The 23,713-nt window shown below is 48.1% G+C and overlaps 2 protein-coding genes across 2 annotated transcripts in view; one reads left to right on the top strand and one right to left on the bottom strand.

Annotated features, from left to right (window-relative positions):
* The window catches only part of Tbxas1 (thromboxane A synthase 1), a 153,788-nt gene extending 134,552 nt beyond the window's left edge, over positions 1-19,236 (top strand). The window contains exons 10-13 of the mRNA XM_026405397.2: positions 8,648-8,739; positions 14,951-15,088; positions 16,255-16,417; positions 19,108-19,236. Coding sequence (XP_026261182.1) covers positions 8,648-8,739; positions 14,951-15,088; positions 16,255-16,417; positions 19,108-19,182 — 468 coding nt within the window. The 3' untranslated portion in view covers positions 19,183-19,236. The remainder of the gene's footprint in view (positions 1-8,647; positions 8,740-14,950; positions 15,089-16,254; positions 16,418-19,107) is intronic.
* Positions 19,237-22,526: 3,290 nt separating this feature from the next.
* The window catches only part of Parp12 (poly(ADP-ribose) polymerase family member 12), a 35,568-nt gene continuing 34,381 nt past the window's right edge, over positions 22,527-23,713 (bottom strand). Inside the window, exon 12 of the mRNA XM_026405392.2 lies at positions 22,527-23,630. Within this exon, the coding sequence (XP_026261177.1) occupies positions 23,305-23,630 (326 nt within the window). The 3' untranslated portion in view covers positions 22,527-23,304. The remainder of the gene's footprint in view (positions 23,631-23,713) is intronic.

The following is a 23,713-nucleotide window of genomic DNA, read 5'->3' as shown; positions in this document are numbered from 1 at the left end:
AGCACAGGTAGCATTTCCAATGTGTCACCGCTCCTCATCGAAGCCCTCAGCGGCCCCACCATAAGAACATATCACTGAATGAACAATCAAAGGGTCTCCCAAACACACAGCCAGTTCTTCTTGCTCTGGGGTCACAGCTATCTACCCCTCCCCTCCCCCAGCCCAGGTGGGGAGCAAAGCCTCCCTGTGCAGTGAGGGAAGAAGCTCATTTTCTCTTCAGACTAAGTGCAGTCCACTCTTTCCCCCCAAAGCAGAGAAAGCAGCCAGGGTGATTTAACTGTCATTTACTTAGGAACTTATTTCTCTAAGCATCAAAAACAATCAACTGTGAATGATCCTAAATATTGCAAAACAACAGATAATTCAAAGACTCGAATCTACTTGGTGTTGGAATGCATTTTTGCTGATGAGTGCTTGCATCTGATAATTGGGACAATTCTTTCAAATTAGGTAATTAGATGTATCTTATTTGTTCCTACCCCCCAACACACACACACACACACACACACACACACACACACACACACACACTCTATAGGAATAAATAACTCAGCTCCCAAAATAGTGCCCTATTTCTTTCTTTCAACTCTTTCCTGGAATAGAGATAATGGTAACTTCAGGGCCCTGGAGGGGGTTGGGAGAGGAAAGGAGAAGGAACCCACGGAGTAAACAGAGGAACTAGATGTCAACAAGCTGCTTTAGAAGTCACCCTTAAAATTCAGACAGCATGAACAACCAGTTTGTAAAACTGCTTGAAATAGCTACTCAAACTGGAAATACACATCTCATAGGACCCAGCAATTCCACTCCTGGGTATATACCTAAAAGAAACTTGTGCACATGTTCACCAAAAACCGTATTCAAGAATATTCACATCTGCTTTATTCAAAATGGTCTCCAAACTGGGAGCATCTCAAATGTCCACTGACAGTTGAAAGGATGAATACGCGGTTACACGGTAGCAGTGCACAGCAGAGCACCACACAAGAATGAACACACAACAACTATAACTCCACACAACCACAGCTACCTACCACATGGAAGAATCTCACTAAGAAAACAGGCAGATGGGAAAAGCCTGCCTGCTGGGTACTCCACTGATAGAAAGCTCCGGCGAAAATGCAAAAGTCTTCTGTGTGTTAGAAATCAGCTTACTCGTGAAGGGGTCCTGGGGGGATCTCAATGTTCTGGAATGTTCTGTCTTGGTCCAGACAGTGCTACACAGGTGTGTTTACCTTGTGAAAACTCTACACTCCTGTTTGTGCTGTTTTTCTACACATACGTTATTCTTCCACAAAATGCACAAAAGGAAAGGAAAGAAGATAGAGAGGGAGGAGGGAAGAAAGGTAGGCCCATGGGGCTGGAGATGTGGCTCAGCGGTAGCGCGCTCGCCTGGCATGCGTGCGGCCCGGGTTCGATCCTCAGCACCACATACCAACAAAGATGTTGTGTCCACCGAGAACTAAAAAATAAATATTAAAAATTCTCTCTCTCTCTCCTCTCTCACTCTCTCTTTAAAAAAAGAAAAAAGAAAAAAGAAAGAAAGGTAGGCCCAGGAGCAGGGCAGAGTGGGAAAGGCTTGGAACTTGAACACCTGGATTCAGTGTCACTCTGCCTTGGCTAAACCATTCACTGTGTGAATCTCTGACTTTTTTCATTTATAAAATAGACAAGTCTCCCTACCTACCTCACAGTGCAGTTGTGAGGACCAAGTGGAATAGACGTACGAACCATCCGGTGAGCAACACGGTCCTGCACAAGGCAAGGCTGTAATCATCACAGACCTCTGAAGACAGGAATCCTAAAGTGGGTCAGCAGGATGGACAACGCTCCACCCAGGGCCCTGGGCAGAGGACTGACACCCCTGGGATGTGTGTGCTGGATGCAGGTTGGCCACGGCCATTTATCACATCCTGATCCCTTAATGTCCAGGAGCACCTGGGATGATCCCTGGGTTTGTATGAGACGGGTTCTGTCTCTTTTCTTATAAAGTAGATATAAACAGATGCTCTATACACTATCCCAGGTGTTTGTCTAAGGTTTAGGAACATTTCTCCATCCAAATCTGCCAAATTCTTTAAACTAGCCCATGCGCCTTTCTGAGCATTGCCAGTGATGTTGATAGAAGACTCTTCACACCTTCCCCTCAAAACCAAACCCTCAGTGGCCTCTCACTCCCCGCCTGAAACAGCTCACTGGACCCCGATGACCTCCAATGACAGATCTATGGAATCTCAAAGACAAACTGTCAGAGCTGCCAGGATCTTGGCCTCCCAAGTCAGAGAATCAGTCAGGAGGCCACCAACCTCCCTCAGCTGGCCAGGAAAACTCAGGTTGCCAGGGAGGGGTCTTGCTTCTCATCTTGTAGTTAAAGGGCAAAGTGAGGTGACCACATTTTCCATGGATGGGTTTCATATGATAGTCTTCCGTTCCTCAGGGAATCAAAGCGCATGGAAATCTTTCTTCTTCATATAGCTGTGTGGCCCCTAGCTGTCCCCATGCTTAAAGGGTTTCTAATTCCCTGCTTTTAGAGAGCAAAGGCTGGCCCCGCTTGGTCCCTCTGCAAAGTACCCAGGCCAGTGCGGTATGGGAGAGCCCTTACACATGCATTTGATGCTGCTATGGCTACTGCTCAGCAAGGACAGTACTGAAGCCACCCCTGCTTCTGATTCCTTTAGCAAAACAGGAAAGAATTTTTCTGTTAGATCTGGAGACAATCTTTATGGAAACAGTGACATTTTTCTTTTCTTTTTTTCATTTATATTCTAGGTCATATCCAGTGAGTGGTATAAGTACATGAGTGACTCTGTGTAGCTGTGTGTCTGTGTGTGTGTGTGTGTGTGTGTCTTTCAGAGAGAATAATACTCAAAAATCTAAATGTAGCATGGTGCAAACCTGTAATCCCTATTACTTGGGAAGCCAAAGTAGGAGTATCACAAGTTTAAGGCTAACCTGGTGATTTCAAGACCCTGTCTCAAAAAATAAAAAGGGCTGAGGGTGTAGCTCAGTGGTAGAGCACCTCTGGGTTTAATCCCCAGCACTGAAAAATAAAGACCCTAAGTATAGAAATGCAAGACTGGTAGGAGAGAACAGTGTTATTTCCTGCTTAAAAAGATTTATCAATAGATTTTCCACAAAGTTCTCTGGTCTCTTTACAGCATTTCAACGTTGGTTTAGAGATCTTCTGCTATATGATAGCAAATCTAGGAGACCAAGAACCTTAGAAATAAAATTAGAAGTTAGTGTCACTGAAGATTACATATAAATCAGTGTCCCTGAAAATAAAGGACCTCTGTTTTGAGAATGTAAACCATGAGGCAAAGATGCCACTTACTTCTTTATTCTCTGTTTTTCCTAATATTTAATTTTCAACCTTCTAAGGGCACATTTATTTGATAAAATAAGTCCCAGTTGAGATGAATTCAATAGGACTTTAAATTGCTTTCTTCCTAACACATCTTTATAGAGTGATTCAATACCGAAGACAGAGGCCTCCAGAGGAAATGAGCTCCTGCCACTGAATATGTCCAACAGAAGTATCCCCTGCTGGTCAGGCCCGTTAACTTTCCAGGGACTTTTGCCTTTGTCATCTCATTTGCCCTACACTGCCAGATGGGAGGGACAACATCATGATCCCAACTGGCAGCCATGGTGACCTGTCCATGTTGCCCTGGTGACTGGCCCAAGGTCCCAGCTGATAGGTGATCCACCGGGATCTGAACCCTGCCTGCCCTGGCCAGATCAGGTGGCTTCCCCAGACACAGCCAGGGTGAGGGAGAGAGGCTGCAGATTCCTCCCAAATTCTGAGTAGTTTGGCCTTTGCGACAGGAGTCAGGGAGATCCCTGGGAATGACTTTAACCTTATCTTTTGGAAGCGCTGAAGTTTAGCATGCTGCCTGGCTTGGAACTGGAGAATATCCTGCTCTGTCCACCAAGTTTTCCTGGCCCACCAGGCCTTGCAGACCTGCCTGAGCACTGACTAGCTCTTAGTAATGCATCTGCTGGGTTCTGCTGGCAGGGGGCCTGGGCATGTGGAGGCCAAAGGCACCTTACAGACTGTGCCCCAGAGCTCAGCCCGGGGCTCCTGTCCTCCTGTTTGCCTGGCTGCCCAGAAGCTGCTTCCATTTTCGACAGGCTGAGTGAGCCGCCAGCCTTTTCTTCCAAGGAAAGGCGCTTCCTTCACTAAGCTTCCTTCCTCTCCCTCTTCACCCAAGTTAGATCCCACCCCAGTTTTTTGTTTCAGGGTTTCTAGATGCCAAAGAAAAATATGCAGCATCCATACTAGCTACCATCCCCGTTTCCTCTCTTGGCAGCCACCACCCACCATGTGCTTCCCACCCAGGGCCACACCTGTGTTCTCCAGCATCTTCAGGCTTGGCCCAAGCGGTTGCCCTCATGAGATGCCTTTCTACCCCTCTGCCTGGCAAACGACCACTCTCCAGGGCCAGCTCACAATGGCCCCTGACCTACTCGGCCAGCCTGACATTCTGTACACACACCTCGGGTTTTCTGAATAGGTGTTCCATTCACTATTGTCACTTAAACTTTTTATTTACCTTTTTATTATGCAGAGTGTCACCCACCTCAATAGGACCCACCTGAAACCACCCAGCTTCATTGATTTCTACACTCTTCTTCCTCCACTTCCAACTTTTAAAAATATTCAGACATCATATATATCCAGCCATCTGTCAATATTCAGCATATATGTCTTTAAAATGAGAAGTCTTTTCTAAAACATGACCCCAATGCCATCATTACACTAAAAACAAAATGGGCCATAATTTTTTTTTAAAGGATCAAATATCCAGCTGGTTTCAAAGTCCCCTGATTGATCCATGGTATTTGTTTTTCATTGGTTTGTTTGAACACACATCAAAACAAACCTACCCACTTTTCATCAGAAAGGTCTCAGTGTAGACCTTGGTCCCTGTCCCCCCACCCCAGCCTCCTAGGTCCCAAATGTCTGGGGTGCACGCTCTTCATCTGTTTTCCATCCTCCTCTCCACTGGATTGTATCCTGATAGACAGAGTCTCAAGGGAGTAAAAGAGCCAGTGTTGTTAGTCACACCTCCTGGGCTTAGCACAGTGCCTGCTCCATAGTATGTGCTGGCTCCATACAAGTTCCTAAATGGCTAAATAAATGGTCTCCCAAGAACTAGCCTTCCACTCCTCCAAAGCCCATTCTAGAAAACTTTACACATCTAGTACCATGATATGCTTGGAAGTGTGTTTCTCCAAGGGGCAGGGCCCTCATTATATCCAGATCCCAGAACCCAGCGCCTGACTGGCATGAGGTGTTCGCTGAGGGAGAGCTAAATGAAAGGAACACTTTTCTCTCCATGAGATTTTGGGCTCCAATGCTTTCCTCTCTGCATCTCCTTTTTTTCTCATCTCTATCTGAAGAATTTGGATGCAATGATTTCTAAGGTCCTTTTCAGGAATGGGGAACCCTCATTTACCATACGCTTGCTGCCCTCTGCTGGCAGGACTGGCTCAGGACCCTGAATCACTGAGGTTCAAAGCAAGAACTACAGGCCAGCAAATAGGGATGGGTGGATGGAGGGTCTGCACCTGGGATGGGAACTTGACCTTTGTTGCCTTGTTTGGGTTACACTAGAACATAGTGGGGCCTCCCTCCACCCCTGCCTTCCACTCCTCCCATGTGGAGGCACTCATGACCCAGACAAGCTTTAAAAGAACTGGTGCCCAGTCCCCACCCCGGGCCACTCATTTAATCCCTGAGGAGTGGGACCAAGTGCCCTCGTGGATTAAAAGCCATCCAGCTGGTTCTGATGCACAGGCGCACCCAGACCCACTAGGCCAAGGTGATGGTCACATGTGAACCTTGAGTAGGAAGCTAGAAACACAGAAAGCCATCCAGAGGAAGGGTGGATAGAGACTTTGGTTTAATAGTCAGCCTATCTTAACAACTTCCCTTGACAAACCCTGACAGCTTATATTTTTCACTGGGAACCTACACTATGTACCTGCTGGGAGCATGGCTTCCAGATTCAGTGTTGTTTCTTTTGTTTTCTTTTCTCTTTTTGCTTTCCTTCCTTCCTTCCTTCCTTCCTTCCTTCCTTCCTTCCTTCCTTCCTTCCTTCCTTCCTTCCTTCCTTCCTTTTCTTCTTTCTTTCACATTCTTGCATTTGTTAAGACTCCTTTGGTTGCAGATAACAGAATTCAGATGCTAACTTTGGCCACAAGTGAGAATTTGCTGGAAGAGCGCTGAGATGCTACCCCCAGGCTACTTGCCAAAAAGCAGATGGCCAAGGGGAACCGGAGCTCGGGAAGACACCAGGAAACAGTCTCCCTGTCCTTTGCCTCTGCCTCCCTCCACTTGTCTAAATTGTGTCTTCTTTCCCAGGCCAACTGTTGTTTTCTGTTCATTAATCCCTGAAGCAGAAGGTGGCCACCAACAGCTCATGCTCAACCCATGTTCAACTTCTGCCTGCTACACAACGCTCCTTTTTTCCTTTCTCCTTGGCCAGTCATAGTCTGCGAGCTGACTATATAATTTGTGAGCCCAAAGCAAAGTGGAAACGTGAGGGCCTATCTTCAAAAAGCAGGAGGAGGTGCCACTAATGGTGCAGATAAACCTCTCCCTTTCTTCCAAAACACAGACTCAAAGATAAAGTTATGCCAGTCATGGTGGTGTTGCATGCCCATAATTTCAATGGCTCAGGAGGCTGAGGCAGGAGGATTGTAAGTTCAAAACCAGCCTCAGCAACTTAGCAAGGCCCTAAGCAACTTAGTGAGACAGTCTCACTAAATAAAATATAAAAAGGGCTGGGGATGTGGCTCAGTGGTTAGGCACCCCTGGGTTCAATTCCTGGTACCAAAAAGAAAAGATGAAGTTATTAGGACTCTAAGACAGTGCCCACAGAGCATCAGCCCCCAGCACAGGGCCCTTCCCACTGCTCAGAGCTCATCTGGCAGCCCTGGTGGCCTGCAGTGGAAGTGGGAAGTGTGGTGTGAAGTTGTGAGACCCCAACGAAGGAACAGTACCCAGAATTGAGATGAGAGCGCACTGGGAAAACCAATCATTGTTATTTTTTATCACAAAGTGCCAATACCTCACTTGTCTTCCAAATTCACAAACATATAGACCTGGGATTAAACTATAAGGATTCTGCAACTTGACTCAGGGGCATCAAGAACAGATGCACCATACTGAACAGCTATGCCATCTTAGATTAGCTAAAACATTTACCATGGACTTCAAGACTCCGTGCGTCCTGGCCCTGCCCCTTCTGCCACCTCTGTCCCTTCTACCTTCTCTGCATTTCTAGCAGGTTCACAGGCAACAGTATGCTACTGCCCCCAGGGAAATCACTGGGAGATCAAGCCACATGGTGGCTCCCAGGTTTTAAGTGGTTCCCCCTGCAAGGGGAGCCAGGACCCGAACCTATCTGTGGAAGCAGTGGTGGCAGAATGAACTTGTCCAGGAGGTCTGTCTCATGGTGCTCCGGGGAGGGGCGGGGACATAAGAAAGCCCCCCCCCTCCACCGTGGGGATCCTTCCTGGATTAGTGTTAGCTAATTGACCTACCAACCGACTCACTTGGCCCTGAGGAATGTGGTGAGAGGCTGGGAGGGTCGGGGAAGTCCTCCCTTGCAGAAACCAGCCCAGCAGTGAATAAACTGAACAGTGAATAAACTTCCGGTGCCTCCACCCTGACCCACCCTACCCACTGGTGTGCCCACATCCTGCTCCACCCACCTGCAATATGTTCTCCCCCTTCCAATGTGGGTGAGAGTCAGGGAGTGATGCTAGGATCCCCCAATACCTGAACCCCCCCAAACTGAGCAGTGAATAAACTCCCGGTGCCTCCACCCTGACCCACCCTACCCACTAGTGTGCCCACATCCTGCTCCACCCACCTGCAATATGTTCTCCCCCTTCCAATGTGGGTGAGAGTCAGGGAGTGATGCTAGGATCCCCCAATACCTGAACCCCCCCAAATCTGAGTAGTTCCCAACTTGCCCTAATCTGCTGTGTGAAAATGGGGATCTCATTGATTTACTTTGGTTTCTCATCCCAACCACTTGTAGTTCTTCGGTTTGGCTATGAGCATCCTTTCAACAGCTTTCCTAAGTGAGTTCTTTTCTTACTGATTTATAATAGTTCTCTGGGGTTTTGTTACTATTAAGGTTTTATAAATGTTGTAAACATTTTTTCTTCTTTACTATTTCATTATTTGTCTTCTAACTTTGTGGTGTGCCGATTTCCACCCATGTGACAGCCTCTCTCAGCCTCAGTTTTCTCATCTAAGAAATGGGAAAACAGCATCCTCATTGGTCTGCTGGGAGGTTTGAAGGGGTAATGGATGTGCAGAACTCAGTCAACCACATCATCAGATCTTAATAAACACAATTGCTGCTGTAATTTGGGAACAAAATTTATGTTACTTTCACCCAAGTCCAAGACTGTACCTGCTCATAATGTCCAGCACTGTGAAGTTCAGCGCAACAGAACATGTGGAGTGCGGGTCTGATGCCACCTGGATGGCATCTACTTCTCATCTTGTGGGTTTTTCACTTGAGTGTATGCTAAGGTCGCAGCAGAACTCTGAGGTTCATGAAAAAGTGCCGTGGGGCTCCAGCTAACACGACCTTCTTCCGTTGTCCCTACACTGCATTAGAGGGCCCCTGCGTACCACAGCCTCCAGGAAGGCCTGCCCTATCTGGACATGGTGATCGCAGAGACCCTGAGGATGTACCCGCCAGCATTCAGGTATGTGCGCAACCCCCACCCTGCCCTGCACTCTGGGTCCCTTCAGCATCGCAGTTTGGAACCCTCACTGATCCCAGCCTGTGACCAGCTGTGTTATCACATATGCTCTTGATGACAAAGTCTGAGTCCTGGGTTCCTTTGTCTCCCGTGGCACCAGGCACAATGCCCCGGATGTTTGGCCCATTCTGCTGTAGGTTAACCACTTTCTCAAAGCATCACCAGTCTTTCCTTAATGTAGTCTTCCTCCCCAACTCAAGCCAATCTCTTTGGCCTCCTGCCTTTGATGGAGTTCGCCACTGCCCCTGTCTAATCATTTATTCATTCAGCAACTGTTTATTAAGCATCTACTTTGCCAAGCACTGTGAAGTCAGCCTGGATACAAAGCAGATCAAAGTCCCTGCCCTTGGAGACAACATCATCCAGGGCTGGGGATGCTCCTCCCTGGTGTCCAACAGCTCCAACCTGTAACATCCTCCAAACTCCTAGACAAGACTTCCCAGACAAGGACATCTGACTCACCTGTCGCCCCTCCTCCCCTGCCAGCACTTTTAGCAGTAATGGTATTTCATATTATATTCTCTGACACACTTTTACCACCCCACAACATGTCACTAACGTACAGTCAGCAATGCCAACCTGAAAGTGCCCTGAGAATAGGAATCAAATCTGTTTCTTTTAATTTTCCCCAAATGGGGCTCCTCTTGGAATAGGGCATCTTAACCTTGGTCCACAGGCTCTCAACAGCAGCAAAACTGTGGCCAGGTTTCAGGTTATAGAAACAGAAGAAGCACAGGCAGTTAATTGTATCTCATGAATTCCAGTCAGTACTTCCATGAATCAACATACCACATAGACCATATGGAGGTACCTTTTGCCATTTCTAAAGAGAAAATGTGGAAGATTTGAGGGTATCTCAAAGTGATATTTCAAACCAAAAGCATTACAAAGAGTGTGACTATAGATATTATGCAAGATGTTCAAGTTCAGAAGCAAATATGAAAACTTACAGTGGTGTGCATGCCAGGTGTCTTGGTACAGAGAGGCCAGTGAGTCAGGGGCTCTCCCAACACCAGCATCAAGACCTGATTCCGTGGCTCTTTCTTAATTTTCTTGGGAGCCTCAAACAAACTGCTTTCCAATCTTTCCTCCCTTCCACGCCTCCGGCCCCCTCCTCCCGCTCTTCCTCCCCCCCCCCTCCTACATGATTTATATCTAGCTTTCTTCCAAGGGGACTGTGGGCAGTGATATTCACATTAAAATGAAGTTCAAAACAAAACAGTCAGTGATAAAACTGAATGAGTCTGCTTAAAGGGCCCTTACTGGGCTCAGAGATGGCTGCTAACTGGGGTCAGACCTCTGCGTGGTGGCTGAGGTTCCTGGCCGAGAGCAGAACCAGCTGAGTCGAACAGTTGCGCTCCCCAGTGGGAGGAAAGTTACAAACTGATTAAAGACACACTATTTCCTGGATCTAAACTCAATCAGGAATTCACCCGATGAGACCTCATGTAGGCGGCATGTTGAAGAACAAAGTGAACGGCCTCTAAAATAGAAAAATCAACCTGGACAGGTGTGGGGACACACAATGCTATGGTCAGTTCTCTTGGCAACCCCTTAATAAAGAGTCACTTGGTACAGTCATTGCTCTGGGACCAGGTTACCCATGATCTCAATTGAATCAACATACCACAGAGACCATCTTGAGATACCTAGAGAATCTGGGTGGACTAAAGTTCCCCCATAGAAGTGCACTGGGGGATCTTGGGAAAGCCCCACACTGGCTCTGGGCTTCTCTTTCCCATGACACCTGTGCTGCTGGCCCCACAAAAACTCGGAGAGACTCCAGGAAAATAGATATGGAAGCATCCCTAGGCAGCTACAGCATGCGGGTTGTGGAGAGGGGACAAGGCGCTGGGCTTGATCCAGGACAGCTCTTTGGCAGCTCACTCCCCCAGCCTTCAACCCCCACCAGACAGCAGACACAAGGGGTGGGGCAGAGTGACATTTAGGGGGATATAGGGACAGTGAGCATTTTGTTTATTTTACTTTCTCCCAGAAATGCATGGTGACTTCTCCTGAGCACTGTCACAGCTTGACTTATCCACAGAAGAAACTCAGTGTAGAAAATGTGACGATTCTTGGTTAGTGATCTGAATGAATCCACTTGGGCACAGTACCATTCAGCTGACCGCAGGCCTCTCCTGAGGCCTAGTCTAGCCAGGCAGGAGACCCAGCCACTGGATGGGCGGGCCCTACTAGCCAGCCTCCAGTGGTCAAAGCTGATTCTGGTAAAGATGAAAAAGCACAGGTGCCAGGGGATGGCCTGTTTTGTCCCCTTTGGGACAGGTTACAACTTCACAAACCCCTGCCCTGGTCTTAGTGTGGGTGTTTGCTACCATCCCAGGCACATGCTCCTGCATGAGTAGGTCAGGATCTGAATGGGGTCTCCTTCCTGGCATCTTAACTATTCCAGACTTAAAGGAAAACTTAAAACAGAGGAGAACAGAGAGAGGAGCCTCACATTTGCTCTTGGTTTTTTTTATGAGCAGGAGCAGGGTATCATCATAACTTATGTAATAATTATATTTCCTCTAAGGTATTTAGGTAAGCTTCAGGGCACAGTGGTGCACACCTATAATCCCAGGAAGCTGAGGCAGGAAGATTCCAATTCTAGGCCAGTCTCAGTAACTCACAGAGACCCTGTCTCAAAAAATAAAAAAGGCTGGGCGGGGAAGGGGGGCAGATTTGAAGTAAAAGCCAGCATAGAAGTATTTTTAATTTTTGAAGTGATTATATTACCAAAATAACTTGCTTATACTTTAAAAAATAAAGAAGGATCCAAAGGAATCCTTCTTTGCCCGAGTCCAAGTCCCTTGAGAAGCCACTAGTACAAGTTGAGGCATTCTTCCAGAAATGTTAGATTCGTACGCAAACTTCTATAGTCTACCCTAAAAATAAAACAAATGGCATTATGCTATTGCTATCAGGCATGACAACCTGACCAGACCTCCTTCTCTCTAGCAGAAGCAGTTATCTGCAGAGAGGCAGACAATGGAGAACCCCAATTTCCTTTAGGTAAACCTCACAGGACTTATAGAGCAATCTAACCCACAGAGACAGAAAGCACAAAGGTGGGTTCCAGGGACTGGGGGAGGGGAAGGAGGTCAGTGGTAATGGGGACAGTCTCCCTTGGGGAATATGAAAAGACCTGGCAGTAATGGTGGCTCAGTAGGCATGGACTTAATGCCACAGAACTGTGCACTTAAAAATGGTCCAAATGGTAGGTTTTATGCTATTTATATTTTACAATAAAATAATAAATAAATAAATGAGTAAATCCAACCTCACCAGGGTCAGTTCTGGCATTAGAATATTCCAGAATTACCATAGCAGCTGACTCATCAGCTTTGAGGCCGTTATAGTCAGACACCCTCATGTTCTGTTTTAGGGATTAATATGCAGGAGATTTTCCATTGATTCTAGGCACTTGGGGGGTGGTGGGGTGGTACAGAAATGAGCAGGGGTAGGCTGGCAGAGGGGAGGGATGTGCATCCCTGAGATTCCAGTCAGGTTGAGGAAACAGGCCTTCTCTGCAAGGGAAAGTGTGTTGGAGACCAAGCCTTGACATGGGCCGTGACTGGCACCCCCACCAGCCCTCCTGTTAGGAAACATCGAAGGTGAGGAAGTGGGCTTTGTTTCCTTACTGTGGTCCATGCCTAGTAAGGGCACAGTGGTGCACACCTATAATCCCAGGGTCTCTGTAAGTTACTGAGACTGGCCTAGAACTTGGAATCCTCCTGCCTAGTAAGCGGGCTGATGTTGAAATCAGAAAGAAACTTCTAACACCACATTCCCAGAAGTAGCTGGGAAGAGGGTAGGCAGGTGGGAAGGGGCAGTGTGATACAGAGAAGCTAGTTGCTGTGACCCCTCCCTTGTCCTGAAGGTTTTGTCCCATCTTTTAAAATTCCAAACAAACTATGGCCAGAACTCTTAGAAGCTTGTGCTAAACCAAAAATCTAGAATTCTACATTTTTGTAACCCAAACTGAGGAAATGAGAGGTTCTTTGGCTTTCCATCTCAACTTTTGTTTCTGGGAGATTCTAGATCTAAAGTGTAACAGCATATTCATTTAACAGGACCTCAGAATGAGGGCATTATATAGGGTTTAAAGGTTTAAGGTGAAAATGATTGAAATGGGGCTGAGTCTAGGACACAACCGTTTAGGGGTTGGTAGCTATAGGGAGGCGAGGGTATTAAAGGGAGGCTTGATAGTTGACACTCCTCTGCTTTATCTCAAGTGAGCAATCTATTGTTCTGATAGGAAAGCTGTTTGCCCAGATAAATTAGTTTGCTTTACTTTCTAAAGCAAACAGTGGAGTTATTTCTTGGTTTAGTGGCTTATCTTCCTGGGCAAGAATTTTCTGGAAGAGGCAGAAAGCCACTTTGACCTGAGGGGCGGCCATGCTCAGCCCCAAGAGTAAAGTTATGCTGCTCCGAAACTGGACGCTCCATTCTCAGGTGAATCTCTGTCCACGTCGAGCAAGGCAAAGCTTCCATGAGCGCTGTGCTGGGTTGTGCAGCTGCTCAGTGTTCTTGGGTAACGGGTGCTCGGTGTAAGAAACCGAGGTGAGATAAGGACACTAGAACTCAACCTACTAGAACTCTTCAGGACCCAAAAAGGGCCTTCACAGGCAGGCTCATGGAGGAGGCCCGGGGTCACCCTGGGGTATGGTCTCACTAGCCCTAGGAGCTGTCCAGAGACCCTCAGCTCAGCCCTCCATGTAGCCTGAGGTGGCCTAGTGCCCCAACCTACTTCAGGCCTTAATCCCAAATGCTCCCCAAAAGGCTCTCACTGCACCCCAAACTGTTCCCAGTTTTCCTGGGTTCTGATCTCCTGCTTCCTTCTCCTATTCATGGCTCCATTACACCCATTGAACTTGACATTCAGCTACAAGCTTCACTGGCCACTAACTTTGACTCCATTCTCCACTCTGGGGCCACACAGCCTCAGACACCTGGGACCCCTGCCCAGCTCCAGGGCTCTCTCCTAACAAGATTGACAAGCCACTCTGGTTGCTGCCAGAAAACTGGATTGGAAGAAAAAAGATCAAGCTCTCAATCAAGGAGGAGGCAGTAAAATGCGATCGTCCACTAAGTAAGCCTCACGGCAAATGTGCAGCAAGGGCAGAGTCCAGAACCGCTGGAGGAGAGCCAGGAGGGGAAGTGGGCGACTGTTGCAGCGGCTCTGCTCACCTTAACTTTGAGGAGCCTGTGGAACAGCCCAGGGGAGAGGTCTAATCTGCAGCTGGAAATACGAACCTGCGGTTTGGTTTGGGGCTGGGGAAGGGGACTCAGGATGTAGTGGAAGTCATGAGTGTGGGTGACATCCTAGGAGACACCAGGTATAAGAGGTTGAAGAATCAGAGGAACCTACTAAAGAGAGGAGGGGAAGGAACTCCTGTCACGCAGGAGGAAAACCAAAGCAAGTGATGTCATTAAAAATCAAGTAGTAGATGGAGAGAGGAAGACAAGGAAGAGGAGGAGGAGGAGGAAGAAGAGGAGGAGGAGGAAGAAGAGGAGGAGGAGGAGGAGAGGGGGAGGAAGAGGAGGAGGAAGCAGCTTATTTTTCAGCTGTTCTGTGAGTTCAAAATTATTTCCAAAGAAAAACCAAAACCAAAGCAAAGAAAGGTGCAAGGAAAAAGTGGCCCAGGAGGCCGAGGAAGAGGAAGAGGAAGCTGAAGAGTACCCACCAAATGGTCTTTGGCCATCTCTGCATGAGGACCGTCTTCGGGCTGGGGGAGGAGACAGAAGCTGGACAGTAGGCTAGGCAGTGAAACGGAGGGGACGAAGCAAGGGGGTGAGCGAGGACAGTCTGAAGAAGCTGAGGGGGAAGACAAGAAGGGGAGGAACTGAAAAACTACCCTCCACGCCTCTGCCAGGAACAAGCCCTTGGAAGGCATCCTTGCACCCCCAACCCCAAGCACACAGAGGGCACTCCACTGCTTCCTTGATGGATGGACAGAGGTGTGGCTGCGGGCTTTTGCAGCAAAGGCCAGGCACACCTGAGGAGCCTGGAGACTAGAGGCTCCTGGGCAGTAGAGGGCTCACAGGATGGGGGCTGGGCCTCCTTCCCCTGCCTCATCCCACACCCCACATTGGCTACACCGTCTGCTGCAGCCCACCCACCTGCAAGCTCTCTTGCCTATCTCTGCAGGTTCACGCGGGAGGCGGCCCGGGACTGCAAGGTGCTGGGGCAGCGCATCCCAGCAGGCACCGTGCTGGAGACAGCGGTGGGTGCCCTGCACCATGACCCCGAGCACTGGCCGGACCCTGAGACTTTTGACCCTGAAAGGTGAGCACTCCCCTGTTAAATGGGCCCTGAGCCATGTTTGTGGACTGAGACTCCTCAGCGGAGGTGACAGAGAAAAGTACAGGCAGTTGTCCCTCCAAAAGTCAAAGGTCATGACAATTCAGACATCATTTGTAACATTTTAAAATGCCCCAAGTTGAATACAGAGATTTGACATTCAGCAGCAATGCACGTAAAGAACAATCTCTTCCATTTGTTCAAGCAGGATGCAGGGTGTGGGGTGGTATTTGAGTGTGCACTGGAGGGAAACAGTCGTTTCAACACAATCCTATAGTGTCAGCTAAACTTCCCTGCCATCTACATTCATGAGACCTGGATCCTCCTCCTTTTCCTGACATGGATTTGGTCCATTATCTAATTTCATTTCTAGATTCTGTGATTTAAAATGCCCAAGCAGGCCTCCACACCCTGCCACAAGTCAGAATCGATCGCTAGCCCTCCCTTTGCCATCTGCAGGAGCAGCGCTGGCCAGACAGCCATTGTGTCTTCACCTTTATGGCACCATCTGGACCTAGCCCAACTGTATAACAGGGTCACTAGGAAACCCTGGGCAGTGGGATCTAGAAAAATTATATCCCACTGCTTAGCAGGTCCTAGAAATACAGTTAAAGACCAAGAAATACCAACAGCACCCAAGTAAGAGGTAGTAAGAAGCAAGTTGGCTGTTACAAAATGTGATGGTCCCCTAGCTCCACTGGCACAACACATCTGGCAAATGCTGCAATTTGGTAGCAGATTCAGCAATTCCAAGGAAGGACCTCTGGTGTCCAAATATCATAAGTCCCAGTGATTCAAGTTTCAGGTGCTCAGGTCAGCAAAGCCAGTGTGGTAGGGGAGGCAACTGAGACAGCAGGACAGGCCTTGGGATGTCTGTAGGGAGCACAGTGGCCAGTGTCCAGGGACTTAACTGAGGAAGGAGATGGGTGATGCCTCATCATCCTCTGGCTCCAGGTCAGGGCTGGGATTTACCACCTGGATTTCATTTAGTTCCCAGAGCCTTAGGGAGAGTCCTACAGGAAACCATGCAGGGGTTATGCCTACTTGGGGTAATGGGGGCTCAGATGAAGGGCTGCTCAGCCAAAAGGAGGGACTTCAGATGGAAGGAAGCAGGCATTCGGGCCAACACTGACCTTCATACTGACTTTCAGGTTCACAAAAGAGGCCCAGAGGCAGCGGCAGCCCTTCACATACCTGCCTTTCGGGGCCGGCCCCCGGAGCTGCCTTGGGATCCGGCTGGGGCTGCTGGAGGTCAAGCTGACACTGTTCCATGTCCTGAGCAAATTCTGCTTCGAAGCCTGCCCTGAGACTCAGGTGAGGGCCCACTGTTCTGGGGAGAGGGTGTCACTCCAGTTCTCTGCACCACAGCTGGTCAACCAGGGCAGCCTCAGGCTGTGTGTGAGGGCTGGTGCTGGCTCCTTAACCTCCCTGGGCCTCAGTTTCTTGATCTGTAAAAGGGGGTGATGAGAAAAATACCCTCCACCTCTCCAAGTGAGAATCTTGTGTTAATACTTGGGCTTGGACAAAAGCCTGCCTGTAGTGGCCCCGTGATGTACACTCGGACTGGGCCTCATGTCGCTACAGCTCTTCCCTCCTCAGCAGAGGAGCCAGATGATGTGTGCGTGGCTGTGAAACGTTCCACCTTTGAAGGGTTTGGGGTGCATGGCTTGTCCTGCACCTTCTCTGGCTCCCCCAACGCATTACAGTGCTCTCTGCATGGATGGGAAGCAGAAGGGCTTCAGTTCCTTGGAGGATGCTCCCCTCCCCACTGTACAGATGGTCACTCTCCTGTCCCCCATTGCCTCGGCTCAGTCCCTGTCACAAGTGGTGACACACATTCCCCAGCAACATATACCTTCACTCCTGAAGTTCCAGTGAGGCTCACAGACACTGCCCTCACCCATCTGGGACCTTCTCACGCCCGCCCCCCACTACCTTCCCGTCCTGGCCTCCCTCTCACCCATACTCTAGGCCCAGAGGTAGGCCAGGAAGCTTAAATCACCACCTTTTGTGGTAGGTTTTATTATTCCCATTCTTTAAATGAGGAACCAAGTTCAAAGAGGTTAAGTGACTTTCCTGAGGTCACACAATTGGACTGCAGATTCAGTAAGGGCAGGGTCAATGGTACTGTGCCCAGTACCCAGTACCCAGCTGCGTGTCAGGCCATGGCACTGTTCACTCATTCATTCAACAAATTCTAATGACAAATGTGTGGCTGGCCAAAAAGAAGGTGGGTTCAAACCTAGAACCTTTACACTCCCAAGTGCTCCAGCATGACATCAAGCTACCTCCCTGCATAGCGGAGACTCTCAGCATGCGTGGTCCTGCCACCAGGAAACCCTTCTGCACAGCTGCAGACTTGAACAGGCAGTGTAAGGGGACTGATAAGGACACAGTGACAGACAATAATGTTTCCAGATCTGGAGACTGGCAGTGCCTCTGACACACAAACTGGGCTAGGCGGGTGTAGAGGAAGATGGATTTGGCCGGGGTACACAAAGACTGAGGCCCTGCAATGAAGATGTCCACCAAGGGCTGATGGTAAGGGTGGAACAAGTGAGGGGTCAAACTGAGAGGAAGGACAGGGCATCTGATGGTCTCAGTATTCTAGGGTCAACTACTTCCTTTTGGGGGCTTTTCAGACACAAATATCCAGATCAATGTCCAAAAATACATCCCTCAGCTCAAGAACCAGCCATGAGGGCTGGGGTTGTGACTCAGTGGTAAAGCACTTGCCTGGCATGTGTGAGGCATTGGGTTCGATTCTCAGCACTGCATATAAATAAATTAAAAAAATAAAGGCCCATCAACAACTAAAAATAAGAAAATACTAAAAAGAGAACAAAAACTAGCCATGAGAACCCAGGGCCTGCTGGATCCATTCTGAACCCATTCTAACTCACTCTGAATTAAAGATGAGCCTGAGCTCACCTTGAAACTTCCCACCCAACGTTCTACCAAGAAGGTTTTGCCCTCGGACTACTGCCCCACCTTGAACATCATCCCTCCTACCTCCTCTAAGAAATCCCACTCCCATGGCTTCACCTTCACAGCCCCACCCAGTTCCTTCAAAATCAGAAGCCCTCTCTGATTTTTCCAGCCTCAACCCACCTCCCCATTTTTGGAACTCCTGTTTCAAGTTCACCTAGACCCATGCTGTACCTCTAGCCACATATGGCTATTTACGATCTAATTACTTGAATCAAATCAAAACCTCAGTCCTTTGCATGACCATATTTTGGGTGCTCACTGCCCAGGTGCAGACCATCTTGTTTCCTGGTATATACCCTTTCTCCAGCCTGACACAATCCTCAAAAGCATCCGAATAGGCCTAGCTGGGGCCTCAGCACTGAAACCCAGTGGATCCTTCTTTGCTCTGAGGTTCACATCAGCCACTGAATCCTCATTTTACACACACTCCGGGGTGTGTAAACTGGCTTCTTTAGTAGTTCTTCGGGTTTCAAAACCCCAATCCCATCATGGCCTCTGCCTTTGAAGTTAGACATGGCTAAGTTTTACGAACATCAGGGACCACAGCATGGGCGAGCAGAGAACAGCCTGAAGCTACTATCCCCAAGGAGAGCAATGAGATGTGAGGGGACCGCAGGGGAGAGCAATGAGATGTGAGGGGACCGCAGGGATGGCAAGAATAGTGGAAGACTTTACTCTCCATGTTCTAATCATGTGACCGTAGACGTGTTGATTGGCATCCCTGAAACTGTTTCTTCATTTGACAAGTGAGATATTACTACGCCCTAACCAGATTTCTTGGGTGGATAAGTGCAGGGCCTGATATGCTCCTCATTTGTGGCATTTTATTCACCAGAAAAAGGGGATGTTTTAAAAATTTCATTAATGGTGTGCTGCTGGGGCCCACGCCAGGCCACAAGAGGCAGATTTGTTAATCTTGAGGAAATCTCACAGACCCTGCTTCTGGCCCAGTTCCAAGAAGTTTTCCTGCTTACAGTTAACTCTGATAAATATTTTCATTTCCTCTATTTTAGGTTCCACTGCAGCTAGAATCAAAATCTGCCTTAGGCCCCAAAAATGGAGTCCACATCAAGATTGTGTCTCGCTGACACAGAAGGTGTCTGGGAAAGGAGGGAATATCTCATGGCTACAGTATCTGCAAACTGGTGTTTTATAAGGGCACCCCTAAGTTCTAAGAAAACCCTCACATGGAAATGCCAATGTTTTAAAACACATCTGGCATGATTGAGAGGGTGCCTGGTATGCAAGTATAAAGGAGGTTATTTATGAGGTATTTCCTACATGCTTAATAAATATTTGTTGTACTTGGTTTTGACATTGCCAACAGGATTTAAACCACTGATTTAAGATTGTGGATAAATAAGTGAATGTATAGTTTTGGCAAAATGACTAAGAACATGGTGTTTTAAAGGAAGTCCTAGCCTCGGACAAGAAGGATTCTACAGTTCAGGGAACACACGGAGCCCTCAGGTGAGCCTGTTCTGATGGCACTAGAACAGAGCTTTTTCAGTTTCTCATGCATTGTGCAGTTTTGGAGAGTGAATGATATTCACATACACTCAAATTCAAAAGCACTCCAAAACTCTATTATGCTTTGACTTTTCTGGGTAGAGTCATACCAACTTTATTATAAGTTTCCACAGATAAAAAAAAAAATGTGGGCTGAAATATCCTTTTTCTCTTAATGGGTATCAAATCTTTTCTTAATTTTAATCAAGGAATCAAAATACAGAGGTGAATTTTAGTAAAAATAACGATTGTGTTAGTGAGGTCACTTTCAGCAAAGCACTTGCCAACTGAATCCCAGCTCTGCCCTCAGAAGATGTGTGGTTGCTGGGCTTTTCCCCTCCCTGTGCCTCAGTCTCTTCACCTATAAAATAGGGAAGCTCCTCTATTTGACATGTGAGCAGCTTGAAGGGGCTGAACATGAGAAAGGAAGGCAGCCTTAAAGCCAGGAACAGTGGCCACACACCTATAATCCCAGCAGCTCAGAAGGCTGAGGCAGGAGGATTACAAGTTCAAAGCCAGCTTCAGCAACTTGAGACCCTAAGCAACGTGGTGAGATACTATCTCAAAACAAAATATAAAAAGGGCTGGGGATGGGGCTCAGTGGTAAAGTGCCCCCTGGGTCCGATTCCCCCCCACCCAGAAAAAAGAAGGAAGGCAGCCTTATTCCCTATGCTGTTCCACCACTGCCTCAACAGCCCCAGTTCTGGGAGGCCCAGGCCAGACGGACCACATGACCCTCTCCACACACCAGCTGTCACCACTTTTTCTGGGTCATCCAGACTCTACAATGCCTGGGCCTGGAACTCAGACTCACTGGAGAAAACCATAAATTCCTGAGGACCCATCCACCTCCCTCACTGGCCCCCTAACCCCTAAGCACCCTACTGCCACCTCAGAACCTCAACTTGCAGATCAGCCCAACTGAGCACTCAGATTCCTATTGGAGCACAGTCCCTACAACCTGCAACTCTGGCCCTGCGCCCGCAGCCGATCAGCTCCATCGGGCCTCCCTCACCTTCCATGTCCAGGTGGTCACCATCTGCTCACACAGTGAGTGTGCTAGAATCACTGGAATCTCAGACTTTACACTGTTGAGCCCCATAATCCCTGGTCCTGCTTAAATCCCTCAGTTCATGCCCACCATCTATCATGGGGCAGGAAATGGCAGGGACTAAACTGGTTGGATCCTCCATGCAATCATTCACTATATTCCAACTGTGTCCTCACAAACATCCATGATCAACTCCTCCAGATGAGATGCCTAGATCCTACTATGCCTTAGCACCAGACATCTTCAGAGTTGTAATCATTCTGGCTCCTTTCCATCATAATGCCCACCCTCTCATAGACCCATCAAAACAGCTCCCCTGCACCCACCAGGTTGTCCACATGGACCATGCCCTTCTCTAGTGTTGATAGTCCAAGGAGTTACTCTAACTTGCTTTCTCAAAGGTCACCAAATCCAGTGGCCTCTCTGTTCTTCATAGCTCACTTAACTTTCCCAGCGCATATGACTACTTCCCACCTTGTTCCTCTGGCCATTCTTCCACCCATACTCCCAAGTGAGCCATTCCTGGTTACAATTACCCCTGGGGTAATTGGGTGGTTAAGAAGCACAGGAGTGTTCTTTACATTCAAGCCTTTATGTTCAAGGAAAGCACCTGATCTGGTGCCTCTCTATGGCCCCTTCCCCCACTACTGTAACAAAGACTTGGTAACCAATGACAGTCAAAAAGCAATGAAGGAGGCTGGGGTTGTGTCTCAGTGGTAGAGCACTTGCCTAGCATGTGAGGCACTGGGTTCAGTTCTCGGCACCACATAAAAATAAATAAATAAATAAACAAAAGTCCATCAACATCTTAAAAAGGGGGGGGGGGGGCAATGAAGGAACCTTCAGGATTAGTCAGGCTGTAGGGGAATATCATTGGGGATCTGAAAATCACACCATGTGGCTGGCCCTGCTGGTGGTTGAGGTGGAGTTGCTGGTCCTTTTTCTGGTCATTGAACTCAGCTCTTCTCTGGCTTGATCTATCACCTGGGTAAGGTTGCAGACAGCTGCAACACTGCAAAGATGGGGAAACTAATTAGCCCTGGATCTGAATATCACAGGACAAATCAACTGAAGTGGAAGCACCAAGTCAGGATGGAACTCTTAGGAGGCTGCCAGCCTCTCTGCCAACTGGGCCAAAACCAGCCAACACCCAGACACCACAGCATGCTCTGTTCATGATGCACAGGATCAACAGTGAACCTGGGTTTTGTGTGGCTGAAACTTTCTGTGAGTGGGGGATATAAAGGAATACAAATATGAAACTTTTGCAAACTTCACCAAAACACACAGTCATGTGACTATATATTGCTAGGGCCCTCCTAAGGCCTTGGAAGTGTTCAAGCAAGGGAGACGCACAAACCCTTAGCTTTGTGATTAAGTCCATACACAGCCCTATAAGGCCAATGACAGTTCTGCTGTACCCAGCTAGGGACTGAATTTTGTTTCTTCTCCCAAACCCATACATTAAACCCTCACACCTAAGGTGATGATATTGGGCAGGGATTTTAAGAAGTGATTAGGTCTTGGGGTAGAGTGAATGGAATTTGTGCCCTGTATAATAAAAGGTCTGAGAGACCTTCTACCATGCAGGTTACAGTAAGAGGGTGCCACTTGTGAGAAATGAGTTCTCACCAGACACCAAAATCTGTAGGTACCCTAACCTTAGACTTGCAGCCTCTAGTTGGGAGCAATAAATGTCTGTTGTTTACAAACCACCAAATCTATGGAACGTTATTACAGCAGTCCAAAGGACTAAAACAGTTCCCAGTATTCAGAAAAGAATCTGGTACCCAGCAGCTATTCAATAAAATAAACACAGAAGAATAAGCTCCAGTCTTCATCCACTTCAGATAAATAGTCTTTTATTTCCATACTCTCATGTGACATTTGCAGCACAGGTATTCAACCTCATAGGGACATAAAACCCACACTTGGAGGTGTCCAATGTGCTTAAGGGATACAGATATGGGCATTCACAGGCCAGGCCCAGGGGTCGGGGTACTCATCCACATCTCCTGCCAGGGTGGCTATTGTTTCCTCTGGATGACTGCTGACCCCACTAAGACAAAGGAAAACCACACAGGAGCCACTGCTCTGACAACATGACACAGCTCAACCAACAACGGAGCCCAGGAGCATCAGCCATAGAGCTGCTTGGGCTGGTGCCAGATCATAAGGCAGATGTTGACAGAGCTGCACCAGGCCTGTCCTGGGTCCCTCCACACACTCCATTCGTCCCCACACAGCTACAGTGCCTCTGATGAAAGGCAAAACAGAGGTCATGAGACCCTGAGAAATGGAATCATTATAGAGATAGAAACCCTAAACAATTAAAACAAATCCATAAAACAGTGTCTATAAACTCTGTGTCTGATGCCAATAAGCAGCAAAGTCAGCAGAGTACAAATACAATATTAACACATTATTAAAAAGCAAAACTGGGCTCACCTACAGTCACTTCTGGCGAATTCACTAGCAAGCCCAAAAGTGACCTAAAAGGGAAAACTATTACCAGCAAGGGATTAAGAATTTAACTTCATTGAGAAGCCAACATTAAACAACAGTTCATTAAAAGTTTTGTTTAAAAAGAAAAACATCCTGAACAGCTCTTCCAAAAGAGATGAGCTGGCCTGGAGCACCCCAGCCGCCCTCACTGCCGGCTGCCAAATAGGGAGCCCAGGGCCACGAGGAAGGAGCCAGTGGTAGGGGGTTTGGAGGAGCTGGAGTATTGGATGAGGTACTCAGGGTAGGCCTGGTGCTTCTCGAAGACCACGAAGATGGTTGGGTCAGACATGCTGTTCACGCAGCTGTCATAGAAAGCATTGCTCTGGCCTCCCTTGGCCGGGGGACGGACGAAGGAGGCATTACCCCTGACGAAGTCGCCCACCAGCACCCGGGCCAGGAACATCGTGTGGGTCTGCGTGGCAGATTTGCTGTAGTGGTGAGAATATGCGGCATCTCGGGCAAAGTAGCTTCCTGAAATGACACACATGGGCCCTGCTGGGCACTGGGAGGACAGGCCCACAGTCAAGAAGGGGAGAGTAAAAACCTGTTGGTAG

The sequence above is a fragment of the Urocitellus parryii genome, chromosome 3, assembly GCF_045843805.1.
Source record: "Urocitellus parryii isolate mUroPar1 chromosome 3, mUroPar1.hap1, whole genome shotgun sequence".
Lineage (NCBI taxonomy): Eukaryota > Metazoa > Chordata > Mammalia > Rodentia > Sciuridae > Urocitellus > Urocitellus parryii.
Note: the sequence above shows the minus strand (reverse complement) of the source record. Positions and strands in the feature narration are given on the sequence as shown.